This window comes from Anomaloglossus baeobatrachus, chromosome 4, assembly GCF_048569485.1.
Source record: "Anomaloglossus baeobatrachus isolate aAnoBae1 chromosome 4, aAnoBae1.hap1, whole genome shotgun sequence".
Classification (NCBI taxonomy): Eukaryota; Metazoa; Chordata; class Amphibia; order Anura; family Aromobatidae; genus Anomaloglossus; species Anomaloglossus baeobatrachus.
In genome coordinates, this window is record NC_134356.1 from 691,607,689 (window position 1) to 691,629,070 (window position 21,382).

The window sequence follows — 21,382 nt, forward strand, 5'->3', positions numbered from 1 at the left end:
TTATATTTCTTCCGACGTATCCTGTAGGGCTGGGTGCTTCTCTAAGAATGTTTTGTTTTTCCCGCCTACCAGGTAAGTTTTCTCCAATCACAAGAGGTTTCCATTGAATACCATCAGCTGAAACTAGTATTCCTGGAGATTCGCCTTCTGTGGTGTTGGTTGCATCGCCTGCGCCTCCATCGTCTTCTGTTGGGGATATATATCTGGGACATTTTGCAGATTTTTTCTGTCCATGACCGGGAGGATGGTCGCGAGGCAACATCAACGCATGAGCCTGATCCCCAGTTGATGAGCTTGCAACGTCTGGCAAAAAAGTTGATGAATATTTAGAATTTTTGTTTAGTAACTCAGTGTGTGGAAGAACAAATAAATACACATAACTACTTACCTTCTAGATTTGTTTTTCTGAGTCTTCAGATTCACTCGAACTGTTTTGAGGATTGAAATCTTCATCACTGTCCGTATCAATTTGAGTATCCTGACATTCGGATTCCGATTCATCCTCTGGTATGGATTGCAAAATAGCCAGAATATCTTCAGGCTTTACCGCACGTCTTCTAGCCATATTAGTAAATTGGAGAAATTCCACTTGAGAGTTCACTGGTTCACTGCTGAAAAATAGAAATGAAATGAAAACTATAAGAAATAATACATGTTCTGCCACCTTCAAACGTAGGTGGGTTGAATCAGTTGACAGACAGCTAAAGTCTTTCCTAAAATAATTGAATAATATAACAATAAAATGTTGTATATACCTGTAACAGTTTTCAGAGCTCTTATGTCTGCATCTGTTGTCTTTGTCTCTCCAAGTGAAATGAAAGTAATTTAGTATCCAGACTTAAGCTGGTGTCACACACAGCGACAACGACAACGACGACGCTGCTACGTCACCATTTTCTGTGACGTTGCAGCGACGTCCCGTCGCTGTCTCTGTGTGTGACATCCAGCAACGACCTGGCCCCTGCTGTGAGGTCGCAGGTCGTTGCTGAATGTCCAGCTTCATTTTTTGGTCGTCACTCTCCCGCTGTGACACACACATCGCTGTGTGTGACAGCGAGAGAGCGACGAAATGAAGCGAGCAGCGGGCAGGAGCTGGCGTCTGGCAGCTGCGGTAAGCTGTAACAAGCGTAAACATCGGGTAACCAAGGGAAGCCCTTTCCCTGGTTACCCGATATTTACCTTCGTTACCAGCCTCCGCTCTTGCTGCCAGTGCTGGCTCCTGCTCTGTGCACATGTGGCTGCAGTACACATCGGGTAATTAACCCTATGTATACTGTAGCAAGGAGAGCAAGGAGCCAGCGCTAAGCAGTGTGCGCGGCTCCCTGCTCTCTGCACTGTGACATGTGGCTGCAGCACACATCGGGTTAATTAACCCGATGTGTGCTGTACCTAGGAGAGCAAGGAGCCAGCGCTAAGCGCGGCTCCCTGCTCTCTGCACATGTAGCACAGCGACGTTATAATCGCTGCTTCTGCTGTGTTTGACAGCTAAGCAGCAATCATAACAGCGACTTACAAGGTCGCTGTTACGTCACCGAAAATGGTGACGTAACAGCGACGTCGTTGTCGCTGTCGCTTAGTGTGAATCCAGCTTTACTGTCTACTGCTAGGACCAGAGAAAAACACCCCCCTTCGTTAGCATAAGATAAGATAAGAGCCTACAGTTTTACAAAAAAGCTCTATTCAGATCAGCATTACACAGTAATACAACCAGGTAACACAATGAAAATGTGAAAAGTTGACATCTGAATTGAACTACATCTATATGAACATCAGGGTAAATAAGATACAGTGAAAAAATTATGCACAAAACTTTACAGCAACTTACAGCAGATTTTAGTGACAAAAGGACAGCAAAATATAGTAGGTAGTCAAAATGACTACCTTTAGTAGTTATAGGTGAATGTTGAAATAAATGTGCAATTTTTGCACCCAAATTATTTATTGCCACAAAATCTTTTTTAACATCCTATTTGAGGAAATGTCACCAAGTCTTAAGCCGGAATTCCAAAAAAATGTACCGTATATGCCGGCGTATAAGACGACTGGGCGTATAAGACGACCCCCAACTTCTGCCCTAAAAATATAGAATTTGGGATATACTCACTGTATAAGACTACCCCGCTCCCAAATGAAAAAAAGTCTGCTTTGATTGCAACATGTTAATTTTAATTCCGCGAGAGCCGTACAATATGTTTTTAAAGGGCCATTGACAGATCAATCGCTCCAATGTTCACTTAGTACAGCAAGGAATGCTCCTCCCTGCTGTATAAAGCCACAACTGGACTGAAACAATGGTACTACACTCTGCTACAAACAGACACACACAACTCTGCTACAAACAGACAAAGACACACAACTCTGCTACAAACAGACAAACACACACAACTCTGCTACAAACAGACAAACACACACAACTCTGCTACAAACAGACAAACACACACAACTCTGCTACAAACAGACACACACAACTCTGCTACAAACAGACAAACACACACAACTCTGCTACAAACAGACAAACACACACAACTCTGCTACAAACAGACACACACAACTCTGCTACAAACAGACAAACACACACAACTCTGCTACAAACAGACAAACACACACAACTCTGCTACAAACAGACAAACACACACAACTCTGCTACATACAGACAAACACACACAACTCTGCTACATACAGACAAACACACACACACAACTCTGCTACATACAGACAAACACATACAATTCTGCTACATACAGACAAACACATACAACTCTGCTACATACAGACAAACACACACAACTCTGCTACATACAGACAAACACACACAACTCTGCTACATACAGACAAACACATACAACTCTGCTACATACAGACAAACACATACAACTCTGCTACATACAGACAAACACATACAACTCTGCTACATACAGACAAACACATACAACTCTGCTACATACAGACAAACACATACAACTCTGCTACATACAGACAAACACATACAACTCTGCTACATACAGACAAACACATACAACTCTGCTACATACAGACAAATACACACAACTCTGCTGCTCTGTGGGGCCTGCACCCGCGGCTCGGCGGGTACAGCGCCCGCGGCATCGGCGGGGGGGGGGATTGGCAGGGCATACATCTGGGGGGTTAGAAGCAGCTCACCGGGGCCCATAATGGGGAGGCGGGGAGGGCATTTACCCGATTAGGTCACGGTGGAGAGGGGGCCCACACAGCGCCGGACAGAAGCTCGCCTCCTTCATCTGTGGGACTGAGAAGGCGGTAGCTCCGCCCACAGATGAAATTCAAAACAGGATGTCTGCGCGCCTTAAAGTGACGGCGCCGCAGATTGCTGCCGAGGACTGCGGTCCCCGGAACTCGGCCGGGGGCAGCAGAACTATAAAGGCGAGTGGGACCTGGCCAAGAGACAGGAGAACTGACGAGGCCGAGTGGGCCCCCCCGGCTCTCCAGGGCCCCGGCATTTGCCCATAGACAGGTAGGAGCCCTGTCTGCGAGCCAGATACGGCCATCAAAAGAGCCATATCTGGCTCGCGAGCCATAGGTTCCCGACCCCTGCTGTATGATATATACCGTATTTTTCGCTTTATAAGACGCACCTGATTATAAGACGCACCCCCAAATTTGGTGAAGGAAAAGAGAATTTTTTTTTTTTAATGTTAAATGGGGTCCATCTTATAATGCCAGTGTCCCTCTAACAAATCATATAGGGTATATGTCCCTCATAGCCCCCCATCCTAAACTTAGCCCCCTTAATCTGAATATGGCCCCCTTATATTGAATATAGCCCCCTTGTGATGGCACACGTTCCCCTGTGCTGCCTATGGTCCCCTATGGATTGCACACGTTCCCGTGTTAGATAACGCCCCCATGCTGCTGCCCATGGCCCCTATAGATCGCACAAGTCCCCCTGTGTTAGATATCGCCCCCATAGTGCTGCCCATGGCCCCTATAGATCGCACAAGTCCCCCTGTGTTAGATATCGCCCCCATAGTGCTGCCCATGGCTCCTATATAGATCGCACAAGTCCCCCTGTGTTATATATCGCCCCCATAGTGCTGCCCATGGTCCCTATAGATCGCACAAGTCCCCCTGTGTTAGATATCGCCCCCATAGTGCTGCCCATGGCCCCTATATAGATCGCACAAGTCCCCCTGTGTTAGATATCTCCCCCATAGTGCTGCCCATGGTCCATATAGATCGCACAAGTCCCCCTGTGTTAGATATCGCCCCCATAGTGCTGCCCATGGCCCCTATATAGATCGCACAAGTCCCCCTGTGTTAGATATCTCTCCCATAGTGCTGCCCATGGCCCCTATATAGATCGCACAAGTCCCCCTGTGTCAGATATCGCCCCCATAGTGCTGCCCATGGCCCCTATAGATCGCACAAGTCCCCCTGTGTCAGATATGGCCCCTAGGCTGCTGCCCAAAGTAAAATAAAACCCTCTTTCCTTATCTCCTGCAGCGCTGATCTCCCTCCTGTCTGGCTCCGTGCTTCTGTTCTTCCACTTCCTGGTTCTCAGTGCGGTCATGTGATCGGCACAGCAGGCTGAGCTCTCTGTGTGCCTGATCACAGTGGAAGCAGGGACACGGGGAGAAACGCTGCAGGGGTAAGTAAAGCTTTTTTATTTTAGAATGAGCAGCAGCCTGGGGGCCAAATCTAACACAGGGGTGGGCATGTGCGATCACACTGGGACGCAGGCTCATATAATATGCACCGCTGCCCCAGCCCCTCACTGCGTGCGATTTCAGCACCATTGGAGATGGACAGCGGCTGTGCATATTATATGAGCGGGTGCAGGAGATCAAAGGCTGCAGCCCGCAGCGTTCCCCTGTGCTCCAGAGCTGCTGCCCCCGCCTCCCCTGGACGCTGCAGTGTACATATATATATAAACACACACACACACACACCCCCCCCCGTATATCCAGCGTATAAGACGACCCCCCACTGTAGCCATTATTTTAAGGGGGTAAAAAGTCGTCTTATACGCCAGTATATACGGTAGTCACAGAGGAGAAATACAAAGTAGTCAAAATGACTACCTCAGTAGTTCTAGTGTTAAAGCAACATTTTTGTAGTTAAAAATGTAAATTTTCATTTTCAACACTCAACTTTATAAAATTCCGTGAAGCACCTGGGGGTTCAAAGTACACAGCATTTCTTGTGGGGTCTAGTTTCAAGAGGAGTGGTCAATTGTGGGAATTCCCACTGTTTAGGCACCTTAGGGACTCTGCTAATCTGACATGGCATCCCCAAAATATTCCAACTAAATTTGAACTCATATATGGCATTCCTTCCCTTCTTCATTTTCTACCGTGCCTAAAAAGTAGTTTTTACTCACATTTCGGGTATGACATACTCAGGAGAAATTTCACAAAGCATTTTGTTGTCCATTATCTCCTGTTACTCTAGTGAAAGTTAAAACTTTGAAGTTAAAGCAACATTTTTGTTGTAAAAATGAATTTTTCATTTTCATGGCTCAATGAAACATGTTGGGGTGCAAGGTACTTACCAAACATTTTGATAAAATCTGCGAGGGGTCTAGATTCCAAAATGGCATCACATTGGAGTTTTCCATTGTTTAAGAACATCAGGGGCTCTTTAAACGCGACATGGCATCTGCTATTTTTCAAGACAATTATAGGCTCTAAAATTCAAATAGCACGCCTTCCCTTCCGAGCCATGCTATGCACCCAAATAAAAGTAGATTTCCACCACATATAGGTTATCAGTGTATTGAGAATAAATTTCCCAACAAATTCCATGGTTCATTTTCAACTGTTACCCTTGTGAAAATGCTAAATTTGGGACTAAAGTAGCATTCATGTGGGAAAAATATTTTAGAATGGTGTCACTGTTGGATATTTTTTGTCTCCTAAGCTTCTCAAAGTCTCTTCACATGTGACTTGGTCCCTAAAAAAATAGTTTGTAAATTTTGTTAGAAAAATTAGAAATTAATATTAAACTGGTAAACTCCTAATGTGACAATGGTCATACTTAAAAAATGGCCAAGTCATGATGGTGAAAATAGGCTCGGGGATGAAGGGGTTAAGCATGATTAAAGGTTTGCATCTTTTGGTGAATCCTTTTTGCTCTCATGACGTCTTCCCTTTATAGTCGACATAGATACTGAAACACTGGAGAGTTTTTTCACTTGAGTTGCTGCTTTGAAGGGGATTTCTTCACTATGCAAAGGATTGCGCATCATCCTCAACTGTTTTCCACTGACATCCAGGCTTTTTTGAATTCACAAGCTCATTAGTGTGCTTTTGTTGCAGAATTTGTTCTACTAATTTGGACACTGCTAACATATCTGCCATCTCACTTGTTTTTTATTCCCATTTTTTCAGCCTAATGATTGTCTTTTTCTCCCCCATTGAGAGTTCCTTTGACTATAAGTTCACAGCAAAAGGTTCCAGATGCAAATGCCACACCAGGAATCATCTCCAGACTTTTTACCTGGATTAAGGAGGAAATAGCCCATGCAGCCTCATAGCTCCATCTCCCGAAGGCAATTTTCCAATTTTTGTTTTTGTTTTTTCCTCCCCTTATTCCAAGTACAAAATGTTTTTATTTTTATGTCAATATAGCCCAATGAGAGGCTTGTTTTATTGTTGAATGAGTTGTACTTTTGAACTAAATTATTAACTGTACCATATAGAATAGTTTATTGAAAAACATTCCAAGTGCAGTGAAATTGCAAAATAAGTGCAATCACACAATAGTTTTAGCGGGGATTTATGTACAAGGTTCACTATATGGCAACACTGACATACCGTGTTTTTCCAAAAATAAGACCTCCCCCAAAAATAAGCCCTAGCAGTGATTTTCAGCATTTTCGGAGAAAGGCTTAAATATAAGCCCTCCCCCGAAAATAAGCCCTGGTCGTGGATCAATAATGAAGTGTCCATGCAGCTATAAAAGATACAGATACTGCAGGACACTTCATTATAGACAGCGGCACCCGGCAATTACACTCACCCGACACTGAGTGGCAGGACCTGCTGTGATCACACACCCGCACACATCAGCTCTCTCTCTCACACACACACACACACACACACACACATACACACACACAATCAGATCTCACACACACAACACATCTCACACACAGTCAGATCGCACACATAATCAGATCGCACACACACACACACACATCAGATCGCATACACACTCACCTCATCCAGGCAGTGCAGTGGAGCGCAACGAACAGGACCTATGGCCGGCCACATGACTTGCTTCATTCCCTGCGTAAGTGCTGAATGTGATGTGAGTGTGTGTGTGTGTGTGTGTGTGATCTGCTGTGTGTGTCTGCAATCGGCTGTGTGTGTGTCTGCGATCGGCTGTGTGTGTCTGCATTCGGCTGTGTGTATCTGTGATTGGCTGTGTGTGCCTGTGATCGGATGCGTGTATCTATGATCGGCTGTGTGTGCCTGTGATCGGATGCGTGTATCTGTGATCGGCTGTGTGTATCTGTGATCGGCTGTGTGTGTCTTTGTTCGGCTGTGTGTGTCTGCGTTCTGCTGTGTGTATCTGTGATCAGCTGTGTGTGTCTGCGTTCTGCTATGTGTATCTGTGATCGGATGTGTGTATCTTTGATCGGCTGTGTGTCCCTGTGATCGGATGCGTGTATCTGTGATCGGCTTTGTGTGCCTGTGATCGGATGTGTGTATCTGTGATCGGCTGTGTGTGCCTGTGATTGGATGCATATATCTGTGATCGGCTGTGTGTGCCTGCGATCTGCTGTGTATATCTGCAATCTGCTGTGTGTGTGTGATCTGCTGTGTGTGTGTCTGCGATCGGCAGTGTGTATCTGTGATCAGCTGTGTGTGCCTGCGATCTGCTGTGTATATCTGCGATCTGCTGTGTGTGAGTGATCTGCTGTGTGTGTCTGCCTGCGATCGGCAGTGTGTATCTGTGATCAGCTGTGTGTGCCTGCGATCTGCTGTCTATATCTGCAATCTGCTGTGTGTGTGTGTGTGTGTGCCTGCGATCGGCAGTGTGTATCTGTGATCAGCTGTGTGTGCCTGCGATCTGCTGTGTATATCTGCAATCTGCTGTGTGTGTGTGATCTGCTGTGTGTGTGTGCCTGCGATCGGCAGTGTGTATCTGTGATCAGCTGTGTGTGCCTGCGATCTGCTGTGTATATCTGCGATCTGCTGTGTGTGTGTGATCTGCTGTGTGTGTCTGCCTGCGATCGGCAGTGTGTATCTGTGATCTGCTGTGTGCGATCTTCTGTGTATATCTGCGATCTGATGTGTGTGTGATCTGCTTTGTGTGTGTGTGTATGTGTGTGTATGTGATCTGCTGTGTTTGTGTGTGATCTGCTGTGTGTGATTTGCTGTGTGTGTGTGATCTGCTGTGTGTGTGTGTGTGTGATCTGCTGTGTGTGATCTGCTGTGTGTGTCAGCGTGTCAGCTAGCAGCAGGGTAGGACGGCCTGCAGCACCGACCGGAGATCACAGGAGGACCTGGGAACCACACAGACGTCCGGGTCTGGTGAGTATGAGTCTCCTGGGAAGTGGGGGGGGGGTGTCTGCTTTTTTGGGGGGTAAACTTACCCCCAACCGTGTTTCTCCAAGAATAAGACCTCCTCCAAAAATACCAAAGAAGTATAGTTTTACTTTTATCTAACTGGTGAAAAAAATTCAGAAGTTTGTAAAATAAAAAGAATTGCCGCCATATTCCGAGGCCCGTAGTGGTCTCATTTTTCAGGATCTAGGGCACAGTCATTGCTTAATTTTTTGCATTTTGAGCTGGTGTTTCTAATTATACCAGTTTTGCGTAGATTCAATGTTTTCATCGACTGTTGTGAATTTTAATTCAACGATGCAGCAACTGAAACATCGCAATTTTGGTGTTTGGAACTTTTTCTTGCTATTTCATGTACCGATAAAATGAATTAATGTTATACTTTAATACCTCGCGCATTTCTGAATTTGGCAATAACAAATCTGTGTGTTTTTTATTATTACTGGTTTTTATCAATGGGGCAAATAAGGGGGTGAATTTAACTTTTTCGTATTTTTTAATATTTGTAAAACTTTATTTTTACATTTTTTATTTTTGTTGCTCATACTCCTTGGAGACTTTATGATGGCACACTCCGATTGCTTTTGATCAGAGCGATACTTCAGCCCGCATGTCATTGGACATGTCTGTACCTTTAATGTGGGCTCAAATGGTGAACCCACATTATTTCTAACACATGCTTGCTTATCCAATCAGCAGACATGTGCAGCCAATAAGCATGGATGGATCTCTGATCCACCAGCGCCTGTCAAGCGTTCAGATTGTGTTATCAAACTATGATCAAGAGAGATACTGTGTTCCTGTCTCTGCCGGCGGTCTGCTGGCATTCACAGGAAACCTGTTATTGCAGCAACAGGAGTAATCATTTGGCCCTGCACCGCCATGCCAACCCATTGGCAGACCACCTTCACATCACAGGGCCAGAGATAAGCACAATCTTAAGCACTATGATGGGGTCCCATTGTTCCCCACTGCTATGGGAGGTCTCGTGACGTGACCAATTGCAGAGTGACATTAAATTGGCATAACAGCACAGGGTCAAATAATTACCCCTGTTGCTGCCATAACAGGTTTCTTGTGAAATCCAGGCAGAGCACTAAAAGATACAGGAACACACAATTTATCCTGATCAGTGTTTGACAGCACGATCTAAGAAGTTCAGATGCTCGAGTGGATCAGAGATCCACCCATGTCTGTTAGCTGCACATTTTTGCTGATTGAATAAGCAGATATGTGCATATGAGCCCACATTAAATGCCAAGGACGTATAGGTATGTCATTGGTCATGAAGGGGTTAAAAAACATTTGAAACAATTGTCCAATTACATTAGATCTTAGGAAAAAGAGGCAGCTACATATTAAAGATCTGTAATTTCTTTACCTTTCTCCAATTAGGATATGAATACTCTCAAATTACTGCTGAGAGCCGGCACTTTAAGCCCTTATTGATTAAAGAACTGACAATGTTTGTTTGAGCCAATGGTATGGTGTGTGTGAAGTGATGTACACGTCAGTATAGGCAACGTGGCAGTGTGTAACAGTGCCTGCGTGAAAATAAGGTGCTGAGTACTAGAAATGCACATGCGTACGCAAATTATGTACGTAGGGCACGCAGAGAATAAGAAGATAAGCATAAACAGTGTAGTGAAGCCCGCGCATGTGCAGAAGAAAGAAAAAGGACTTGGACGCAGGAAGTCCTCATCACAAGGGCCTTCAATGACAAATAGTAGTTAGGATGGAGTAGGAGTGCTGTCCTGGTTTGTCTACTGCACAATGTGCATAGTGTTTACAAAAATTAGTCATATGGTCTGAGTCATGGTTGGTGCAGGAAGTCCCCTTTACAAGGTCCTCCAATGACAAATAGTAGATAGACTGGAGGAGTACTGTCCTGATTTGTCTACTATACAATGTGCGTAGTGTTTGCAAAAATTAGCCCTATGGCCTGAGTCATGGGTGACACAGGAAGTCCTCATCACAAGACCTCCAATGACGCATAGTAGTTAGGACAGAGTAGAAGTACTGTCCTAGTTTGTCTACTGCACAATGTGCATAGTGTTTAAAAAATTTGCCATATGGCCTGAGTCATGAATGACGCAAGAAAGAAACGGCTTTATATGGCAAGGGGTAGATGTTAACAGCAGTAGCCAAAATAAACATTTTGGGAGAATTTAGTTTTTCTTGCTCTCATGGAGGGATTGCAAACTGTGGAGAAATCCAATCCTTGTAGAATTTAATAATAGTAAGTCTGTCTGCATTATCTGTGGAGAGGCGTGCGCCCCTATCACTGATGATTGCTCCTGAGCAGGCCAGCACCTCAGTGACGTGTAAGGAGAGGTCAGGCCAAGTGTTCAGCTTGGACACCCAATAATTAAAGGGAACTGAAGCATCAGACAGGACATAGGTATTGTCACTTTAGTACCCCTTGACTATGTTGTGCAACTTCTCCTTCCTTGGCATTGTTACAGGCACATTAGCCCTTGCTGATGTCCTGGCTTATTGAAAATGGCTTATTGAAAATGGCCCAGCTTGCGCACATTTTCCCCCCATCTATGGTGTTCGTGTCTCTCCCCATTAATCCCTGGTGTTGAAAACAGCCAGTAAGTTTGCCGCCAGCGTTGCCTGAGAGTGATGTTTTCATCAACTGATCTACAACAAGCCTCTTGAAGGATTCCTTTGTGCAACCATTTGGTGACTCCAAAAGGAGAGAAGGAAATTTCTCCTTGTACCGTGGGTCCAGAAAGGTGGCCAACCAGTAAAGGTTGTAAAATGTGTATCACACGAGGGTCTTGCCACAGACACTTACACATGAACTGTGCCATGTTGGCCAAGCTGCATACAGTAGCTAACTATATAGGAATAAACAAGGAATGGCACACTGATGGCTGTAACACATGTTATTTGCTAAGCTATCTGCAGGAGCACATTCAGCATCTGCCAGATCCTTTGAAATGTTTCTCTTTTTCAAACTCCTGATGAACCTGTGAGGCAGGAGAAACATGTCGAGGCTACGATATGACATCAAACTTCTCAAGGGAAGTAATTTATCCAAACATCTCTGTTATCTTGTACTGCATGTGAATTAGATTTTTACGCATAATAACACTCATTGAACTGAATAAATTGTTGATGTATTAACACTGTTAGTGCAGTTACTGATCCAATGTTTGATGGACGCACAGATTCAATGTGAAGTGTTTATCAGTTAATCAAGGTTATTACGTTGAGGTCAGGAGTCTGGTTTTACAGTAGGGACCTGATATATAGAGATGGTTTTTGTATATCTGATTATTAGTGGTTTGGTGCTCATATGGTGATAGAGGAACAGTTTAGGGACCTTTAGGGATAGTTCATGGTGAGTGGGGGCGCCATTTGCGCTGATTAGGGTGCCAACCTTGGCAAGCAGGTAGGATGGTTCATTAGGGTCAATAGCAGGGTAACTGAAGTATTAGATTAATCCGGTCCGGCAGCCCTATATACTGTACCTACCTTGTTTTTCCCCTAATCTATCCTTACTGTGTGGTACTTTTTATTGTTTTTGTTTATTGGTCTGATGACCATTTTAAAGCATATTTAATAAATGGATATTTTAGTAATTTTGTTTTTTGTTGAATCTCAATCTGCAAATAGGCAAAGGTACTGTATCCCCACCAGGAGGATCAATAATATCCATCCTCGCCTCACGCTGACTTGTCTCCTCCTCCTTCACCGCCTTCTCTCCAGCCCATCCATGCTGGACAGACATGAAGCTAGGGTTGAGAGTCCCCTGTGTAGCATTGGCAGTCCCCTGAGTAGAAGAGAAAAAAGTCTTCTTCCTCCTCATCCTCCCCATCCTCCTCATCATCACCCAATGTTGCCTCAGAATATTAGCTGGGCTGGGTAGTATCAACCATGGGGAAATCTGGCTCAATAGCCACATGCTGGGCATTCCATGCTTCCTCTTTGAGATTATGCAGTGATTGTTTCAACAGACACAGCAGCAGGATGGTTAAGCTGAAAATAGCCTGATCACAAGCTTGGTGCAGTACTCAAAGTTCTCAAGAACCTCACAAATGTCAGTGATCTACAGCCACTCAACAGTTGTTATGTGTGGTGCCTGACTCTCAGTCTGACGGGCATGTTGGAGCTGTTATTCAGGTATTGCCCTTTCAAACCACAACCAGGTTACTCCCATTGTCACAAACAACCAGGTGCAGCAGGAAGAGCCACTGATCGGTCTGCTCTTTAATACCTTGCCACAGTTCTGCTGCAGTATGTGATTTTTTACCTAAACAGATCCGCTTCAGCAGAGCGTGTTGCCGCTTTGCCGATGTACTGCTGCACAGCTCCCAACTTGGCAGTGATGGGGAGGGTAATTCCGCAGAGGATAAGGATCAGGAGGAGGAAAAGGGCAGACAGGAGGTGGCATATGATGAGGCAGAAACGCTAGTAGAAGTTGGGCCCACTAATCTTGGTGTGGGTAGGATGTGTGATGTTACAGTTTGCAAGTGTGTCCCAGCCTTCACCAGGTTCACCCAGTGTGCCATGACAGATATGTATCATCCCTGTCCACAACAACTTGTCCATGTGTCTGTTGTTAGGTGGACCTTCCCGGTTACAGCGTTGGTCAGAACATGGTTGAGATTGTTTAACATGTGCTTGTGTAACGCAGGGATGGCACAACAAGCAAAATAGTGGCAGCTTGGAACACTGTATCATGGGGCAGCCACAGCAAAGAGATCACAGAAACATTATATTCCCACAAGCCTAAACGGCAACATCTCAATGGCCAGCAATTTGGCAATGTGTGAGTTTAGGTTTTGTGCCTGTGGGTGTGTGGCTGGGTATTTATGCTTTCTTTCCAAGATCTCAGGCACAGACAACTAGACGCTTCCCTGGGACAAGGAAGTGGATGTAGTTGATGTTTGCTGTGTCTGTACAATTGCACCTTGCGGGCAGAATGTATGAATGCCTGCTTCCTGGAAAAAAGACTGTGAAGGGCGTAGCACAGGCAACATGGCAGTGGTTTTACCTGCAGACACAAATTTGTTACCCTGGTATTTGGCCCACCAACTGGGGTGCTTGGCTGCCATGTGGTTCCACATACTGGTGTTGCTCAGGTTTCCTTTGCCCTGGCCTCTACTCAACTTGGTATGGCAGATGCTACAGATTACAATGTTGTTCTCAGAAGGACTTCCAGAAAAAAAATTCCAGATAGCGGCTGAACGCCACCTTATTATGACTTGGGCCCCATTGGGAGTGCTCTTGGGAACAGTTGACCCAGTTCTCACTCTGGCCAAACCACTACCCCTTGTTGCCTGTGTTGGTACTACATAACCATCGTCCTCTGTGTTGCTTTGCTGGGTATGCATGTCAGCGGTCCACGTTGGATCAGCGGACTCATCATCAATCACCTAGTCTTCCATCTCATCATCCTTCCCACTTGAGATTGTAGGCTGACCTGATGGCAACTGTGTCTCATCATCATCAGCCTCCACCTCAGGAGAAAGTAAATCAGGTTCTTCTGGCCGTAGGTCCTCAAATACTTGTGCATCAACACATGCCACCTCCTCACGTCCCTCTTCCATGCTGCACGGTGAGAGGCCAGAGCCAACCAATGGGTATTTACCAAGCAGATCCTCAGAGTGGACAAGAATGGGGTCATATGTCTCCTGCGATTGATGAATGGGGGAGGAAGGAGGACCAGATTGGGAATTAGATGGGCTAGCTTTCTGTATATCCACAGTAGACTGTGTGGTCATGGAAGATTGGTTGCTACTTGACAAATGAAATGCGAAGAGGCCTTTTCTGCCATCCAAGACAGAATCAGCTCTCACTCTTTTGGCTTCCACACATGTTTATATTCCAGACCGTGAAATTTGGCAAGAAACATAGTGGATGCATCAAGCTTCTTCTAACTTGACACAGACTCAGTGATTTGTCGCCCACCACTGACAACACCACGCCCACTTCCCTCAACAACTTCTTTTTTTGTCATTTTGGGTTTTGAGGACATATTTGCAGATGTTAATAGCCCGTCAAGAATACTTTGGCCCCAAAAATATTGTTGAGAAAGTACAAGTCAGTACTTTGTACCAGGCACCACAAAATGGTAGAGTCCTGCTTTGTATTTGCAAAGGCCATTAGTAGCATCTAGTAACATATTGTCACGCTCCCCGGGTCCTCTGCTCCGCTCCCCGGGTCCTCTGCTCCGCTCCCCGGGTCCTCTGCTCCGCTCCCCGGCTCAGCTGCCACGCTCCCCGCTCTCCAGCCTCCGGTGCCCGCACCTCCCAGGCCTCCTGGTCCCCGCTCCCGGCGCCCGTCGGCTTCCCAGTCCATGGCCGGCTCTGCTGCGTCCTCCTCTCAGCTTCCTGTGTTGGCTTCTGGCACCCGGGCCGCGCGCATGCGCATTAGGGCGCGCGCGCGGTCACTGACCCTTTCTTAAAGGGCCAGTGTCCACTGACAGGAAATGATGCATACAGGTACAGGGTATATAGGGGGTTAATGTCCAAGGGAGCGGGGCCTGTTCTTCGTGTTTTCCCAAGCTAGGAGTCAGGTCTCCTTGTGTTCTGTGAGATACTTACCTCTCTGTCTTCTAGAGCCGATCCTGCATCGCCATCCGGTCCTGCTGTGTCTTGAACCCCGAACGCTGCCCATCGGCCATCCTGACAGTCCGTACCATCTCAGATCCCTGCGGTGACCCGTCATCTCGCTCCCACGGTTCCGGACCCCGCCTGACATCATCACGGCTTCCAAACCTGAGCTCCGTCACCCGGACCACCATCAGTAACCTCGTGGTCCCAGGGACTTCTCCATTGTCTTCCAGTGCACAGACTGTTCTGCTACCTAAAGTGCTTCGGCTACCGGACTCCTTTCCCTCATCGGGGAGTTCGGCCCAGTGGATCCACCTCCCGGGTCTGCCCGTCCATCTGGCCCTAACACATATGAATGTGGCTATAGTAGACGGACGGCAGAAGTCAGGCTTTGAAACCCTTACTATTGTGAAACAGGAATGGTGCTTTACTGTATCAGGCACCACCAAATGGTAGAATTCTGCTTTACATTTGCAAAAGCTACAAGTAACCTATGAATGTGGCTATAGTGAATGGATGGCACAAGTCAGGCTGTGAAACCAAGATTCCCTATCTAATCCACAATCTCTCCCTCCCTGCTGTGACTTTGTTCGGTGCTATCAGCTCTTAAAAGAGCCATTGTATTCTGGTTTCTGGGCAATACTATAGAGGTAGTGACACACACTGCTTTAAACACTTTCCATACTCTAAAATCTGACTCTCTTAATGCTACACTGACCTATGCTTCAGGCAACCCTGAAAAGGGCTTTTTGTGTTATTAAGAGGCCTACACTCTCCCTAGCAGCTTCTCACTCTATCCCTATGCTGATACAATGCAGGCTTTAGGTGCAATGTGCGCAAAATGGTGGCAGAAGGTCTTTTATAGACCCTATTATGCTGAGCGGCCAGACAATCATAGTAACGCCACAACCAAGATGGCTGCAGCTTTACTTTGATTGGTTAAGAAACCCAGCATGTTTATTGACTACAAATCAGGTGTCAAAATAGCTGGGTGGAACATCCAAATGTAGCGAGGCAAATACACTATTACTCGCAGCATAATGAATAGCCTGAGTACCGCACTATTCTGCGAATAGTGAACAGTAACGAATACACTTGCTCATCACTAACGGTAACCTTATTGTAACCCATGACTTATTTAATAGATTCACATACACAAATTAGTCAGCTCATCACTTTCAGAATCTGCGGTGTCTCACAATGTCCGCACAGGACTTCCCTGGTTTGGGTATAACGAAATACAAATATAGAAACAAATCCAGCGGTCTGCAGGTCGGGATGTATAAAATTTTCCTTTATTGCAACATTTCTTTATAATTCTGCGGTTCAGGCGTCCACAGATTTACAAGGTTAGCGAGCCAACGCATTTTGACAGATAAATCTTTTTCATGGATACAGACTAAACCAACATATTCCTCTTAATTAGTTTAAAAATAAAACATTTCCCATCATGTAACTTGTCTGCCACACCATCAATTGTGGTTCAACCCATCTACATACCTGTTACAAGCACCTGTGCATGAAAAGAGATAGATCCAAACAAAAACATAAAATATTTGTAAGCAGGAGAGACAGAGAAAACTGTCCGAGTTGAGAGGAAGATGGATGGTAGGAAATACAAAATACATGGTTGTCCTTGAGCAAAACCTATTTCATTCTGTCAGTGATTTGAGATTGGTATGAATGTTCACCCTTCAACAAAACAAGCACCCAAAGCTTTTCTAAACCAACACTCGATTGGTTAAAAAGGAAACGTGTAAATGTTTTTTAGTCACAGCCCCGACCTTTATCCAATTGAGAATCTGTGGTCAGAGTTGAAGATTGTTTTTCACCATGGGAAACATCTAACTTGCACTTTGTTTGAAACCCTCAGTATTAGCTCTCAAGAAGTGTTCTCTTTATAGTAGACTTTGATACTGAAATACCAATTTCCTGGAGAGTGATTTTCACTGGCATGAATGTTGTGACGGGGTTTTCTTTACTATTGAAAGGATTCGGCCTCAACCACAACTGTTTTCAACTGACATGCAGGTCTTTTTAAATTCCCAAGCTCATCACCGCGCTCTATTCTTTGCAAAACCTATTAAACTGCTTGTTTGGATGCTTTTATCATTTTTCCCATCTCTCTGTATTTATTCCTATTTTTTCAGCCTAATGATTGTCTTTTTCTTTTTTATTGAGAGCTCGTTTGACTGCATGTTTTGGGTTTACGGTGACAACTTCTAAATACAAATGCCACACCTGGAACCAGCTCGAGAACTTTTACCTGGCTAATTGATGATGGATTAATGAGGCAAAAGTCCATGCAGCCCCTTAAAGAGCTTTTTAAACAATTGTCCAATTACCTTGAAAAAGAGGTGGCTACTTATTCAATAGCTGTAAGTCCTAAACCCTTCCTCCAAATGGGATGTGAAAACGCTCAAATTACAGCTGAGAGTCTGCACTTTAAGCTCATAATGAATATAGAACTTTAACATGAACATGTTTTTTTAAAATAAGCTAAAATGCGGAAACTTGTATCACTAATATTTCTGGTCCTAACTGTACCTATAAATTAATCCTCCAACAGATATAGCTAACGATTTTTTGTACATGAAATATTAGTTTTAATAGCACACTTCAATAAAACTGTTCTGGTTATTATACACATATCACATTACCTTTAAAAAACCCAGAGGTTTACTAGAATCTTCAAATATTTCATCTTGATTGAATTCCGGACATGGTTCTAAATGTTTGGACTCCAATAAAAATGATATTGTTTAAGACACTTTTTAATTTTCTGCTTCTTTTCCAGACACAATATTTTTTACTTATTGCCAGATACTTTTCAAAGGACTAGAAAACATTACATTGCACAGAGGAAAAAAGGTTGTGACATCAGGGTAGAAACTTGTTTTTAATAGTTTAAGTAGTTAATCTTCCACAGACACAAAATTTGAAAAAATGTAAAATATTTGTCTAATTATATAAGGAATTGAAAGGAATTATAAATAATGATAGCCAGACGATACATGACAAACAGCTGTTACCTATTGTGTTTCCCTATTTTCACACCTCCTGTAACTGTTGAACTATATGCTACTTTGTATTATATTTATTGTCTGTAGATATCCTTGTTTTTTTGTTAAGTGCTACAGAATATGATGCTTTCTATATATAAAATGATTATTAATATTAATATTATAGTTATGCCACCCAGGCCACACCTCTGTCTCATCCTAGCTGTTACGAATCGGCGCTGCCATAGCCGCAAGCAGCCTGCTTCAATTCCTGTTGTGCCCAGGTGCCAGCTGCCATTTTTGGCCGTGCTTCAGGTCATTCAGCTGGCTGCTTGCACCTCCACGTCTAAGTGTGGAGAGGCGGTTAGTGCGCATTTGCGCGTCGATTAACCCCAGCCAGAGCCTAAGTCCAGTGTTTCGCCTAGTGAGCATGCTCAGACTGATAGTGCCATTTCTGAGGCTAAGTCCCCGGTTCAGGCTACTGAGCATGCTCCTACACTTAGTGTGAAAAGCCTCTTTGCACAGATACTTGGACATCGTGCCGTGTCTAAGTCCCGTGTTGTGCCTACTGAGCATGCTCAGGCAGATAGTCTGATTTCCGAGACTGTTGGTCAGGCTACTGAGCATGCTCAGGTACTTAAGCATCAGAGGCTAGGTCCGGTAAGTACCTCAATGGGCATGTCCGTGAGGTGGCAGGCTCTGATAGGCCGACACACATCAGGTATCCTGATGATGTGGCCACTCCGGACTGGCTCGCGGAGGCCTGTCACTATGACACGGCACCTCACCATTGGTCGTCAGATGATGACTGGTGAAGTGTTTTGGGCTTGGCTGCCATGAGATCATCAATGACGTGTCGGTTCCGGATAGGCCGCTGGTGACGTCGCTGATGACATGGCACTCTGCTATTGGACCTTGGTGGTTCCACCCTGGGTTTGGGGCGGACCCAGGTTATAAAATGGTCTGGAGACAACATGGAGGTGTGCCCTCTATGTGCACAGACAGCATATCCCAGAACCCCTGTGGAGTTAACAAGGTGTTCCTTGATTGGGTGTGTGAATTATATTTCCCTCCTCGACTTCCCAGTCAAATGCTACTGTTGTGACTACCTGGTCTGACGTGTCCTTCACACACGGGGCCAGTCGAGTGGTGACCAGAAACGCTGATTGGAGGACCGCTCGGCCTAACATGTCTTACACACATGGCCGACAGGGCACTGTTGCAGTGGTCTTCTCAGTCGACACTAACTGGTTACCATCCGGCCTGACTTGTTCCCTACACATGTGTTGGGAGTAGTGCCCTCTCCACCGAAACGCTAACTGGCTTGTCGTCCAGTTTGACGTGTCCCTACACACGTGACTGGTTCCCAGGTCTCCTGGGTTATCTCTGAGTCATCAAATCTATAGTATCCGCCTAACCCACAGGGTGGCATCAGCTCCATTGCCATCTGGAGCACGGTGGGCCCTGACTAGCGATTGGGATATATACCCCCTGGTCCTAATTTGCCGGTCCCCCCGTGACACTAGCTAGGTCCATTTTATTGAAGCTATGAGAAACTCATATACAAATGGCAAAAGTAGCAACATTTTTTAAGATCAAGGACAGCAAAATGTTTTGCAACTTTTCAAAGCAATTTCCATCAGAATTTTGGCAAAATTGTTTTGATGACTCAAAACTTTTTGTCTTTTAATTTTTTTGATTATCTGAACTGAATATATTTTTGGTGACTAACCAGATGAATCAATTATTACAGTAAGTAGTTTTTGTACAGCTTTTGTAATATCCTTATTTCGAAGACTGTATATAATGGGGTTGACCAAAGGAGTGATCACCGTATATAACAGGGATAGGATCTTACTGATGATGGGTGTTTGACCTTTTGTTGGAATGATATAAACACTGAACATTGTCCAGTAGAATATAGAGACCACAGTGAGGTGGGAGCTGCAGGTGGAGAAGGCTTTCTGTCTACCGGTGCTGGATGGAATCCTTAAGACTGTTTGGACAATAAAAGTATAAGACATTACAATAATTGTGGTTGGAATTAAAACATTTGGAATACTTTGTAAATAAACCTCTAAATCAATAATTAAAGTGTCAGAACAAGCAAGTCTTAATAAAGGAACAAGATCACAAAATAAATGGTCGATGATATTTGGGCCACAAAAATGAATGTTTACTATTGTTATGACATCAATCAATATAAGGGAAAATCCAAACAACCAAGAGATGACGGTCAATATCACACAATGTCCACTTGTCATAATAAAATTATAATGAAGGGGTTTACAGATGGCCACATATCGGTCATAAGACATCACAGTGAGAAGAAGACATTCAAATGTTTCTAAGGCACAAAATAAATATAACTGAGTCAGGCAGCCAATAAAAGTAATGGTTGCCCCATTATTAAAAAGAATATGTAGCAAGTTGGGGACAATATCTGTTGTCAACAGGACGTCACTGATGGACAGTTGTGAGATGAAGAAGTACATCGGAGTGTGGAGGATCTTGATGGTGGACACCAAGATGATGATCAGGAGGTTACCACATAAAATCAGGCCATAAACCACAAGGAATAAACAGAAAAGGGAAATCCTTATTCCTTGATTGGCTTGAAATCCTAAGATGAAAAACTCTGTGACCATGGTTGTGTTGTTCTGCTTCATGTAGAACAGATATGTAATAAAACTTATCATAAGACACCAAATGTATAGAAGCCTAAATAAGAATTTATAAAAAAAGGTAAAAAATATGCTGCTGAAGACTTATCAAGCTAAAGTGTTCCGAATTGAATAGTCTTAAAAGACCTCAAATAACATACACCTTCTGTATTATGGATTTGCGTGCCAATTTTGACAAGGGAACATGGTGTGGTTAAGTAGAAATTGTTATGGTCTGTTGTGCAAAACTAATGGCGCACATTTGTGCCGAAAACTAAACAAGTTCATAGCTTCAATAGACAGTCAGATGCAGATTTATTAAGTGGAATGAATCAGTGCAAAAATACTGAGTCTGAAGAACTGGAGAATCAAAATGGAGCACAGTAGGGTCTTATCCCATGATGGTGGATATTATGGTACAAGAAGGTGCTTATCTGACATTGTAAAACACATCAATAGCAGCTTATTACTCAGATGCGGCAAGGCTATGATGACTTTTGACATATAACTGGAGAGGAGTGGGTTAACTGCGCTGCTCATGAAGACCATAAAAGGAATCCAGAATTCAAAGGAATATTCATAGTATCATAGTATCATAG

General features: G+C 44.3%; 1 protein-coding gene across 1 annotated transcript; it reads right to left on the reverse strand.

The window, feature by feature from the left end:
- Positions 1-391: 391 nt before the first annotated feature.
- On the reverse strand, positions 392-20,789 carry LOC142302963 (olfactory receptor 10A7-like). Its single transcript, XM_075344065.1, has 3 exons — positions 19,872-20,789; positions 14,380-14,510; positions 392-611 (listed from the first exon to the last, which is right to left on the reverse strand). The coding sequence occupies exons 1-3, from the start codon at positions 20,787-20,789 to the stop codon at positions 392-394; spliced, it is 1,269 nt and encodes a 422-aa protein (XP_075200180.1).
- Positions 20,790-21,382: the final 593 nt, after the last annotated feature.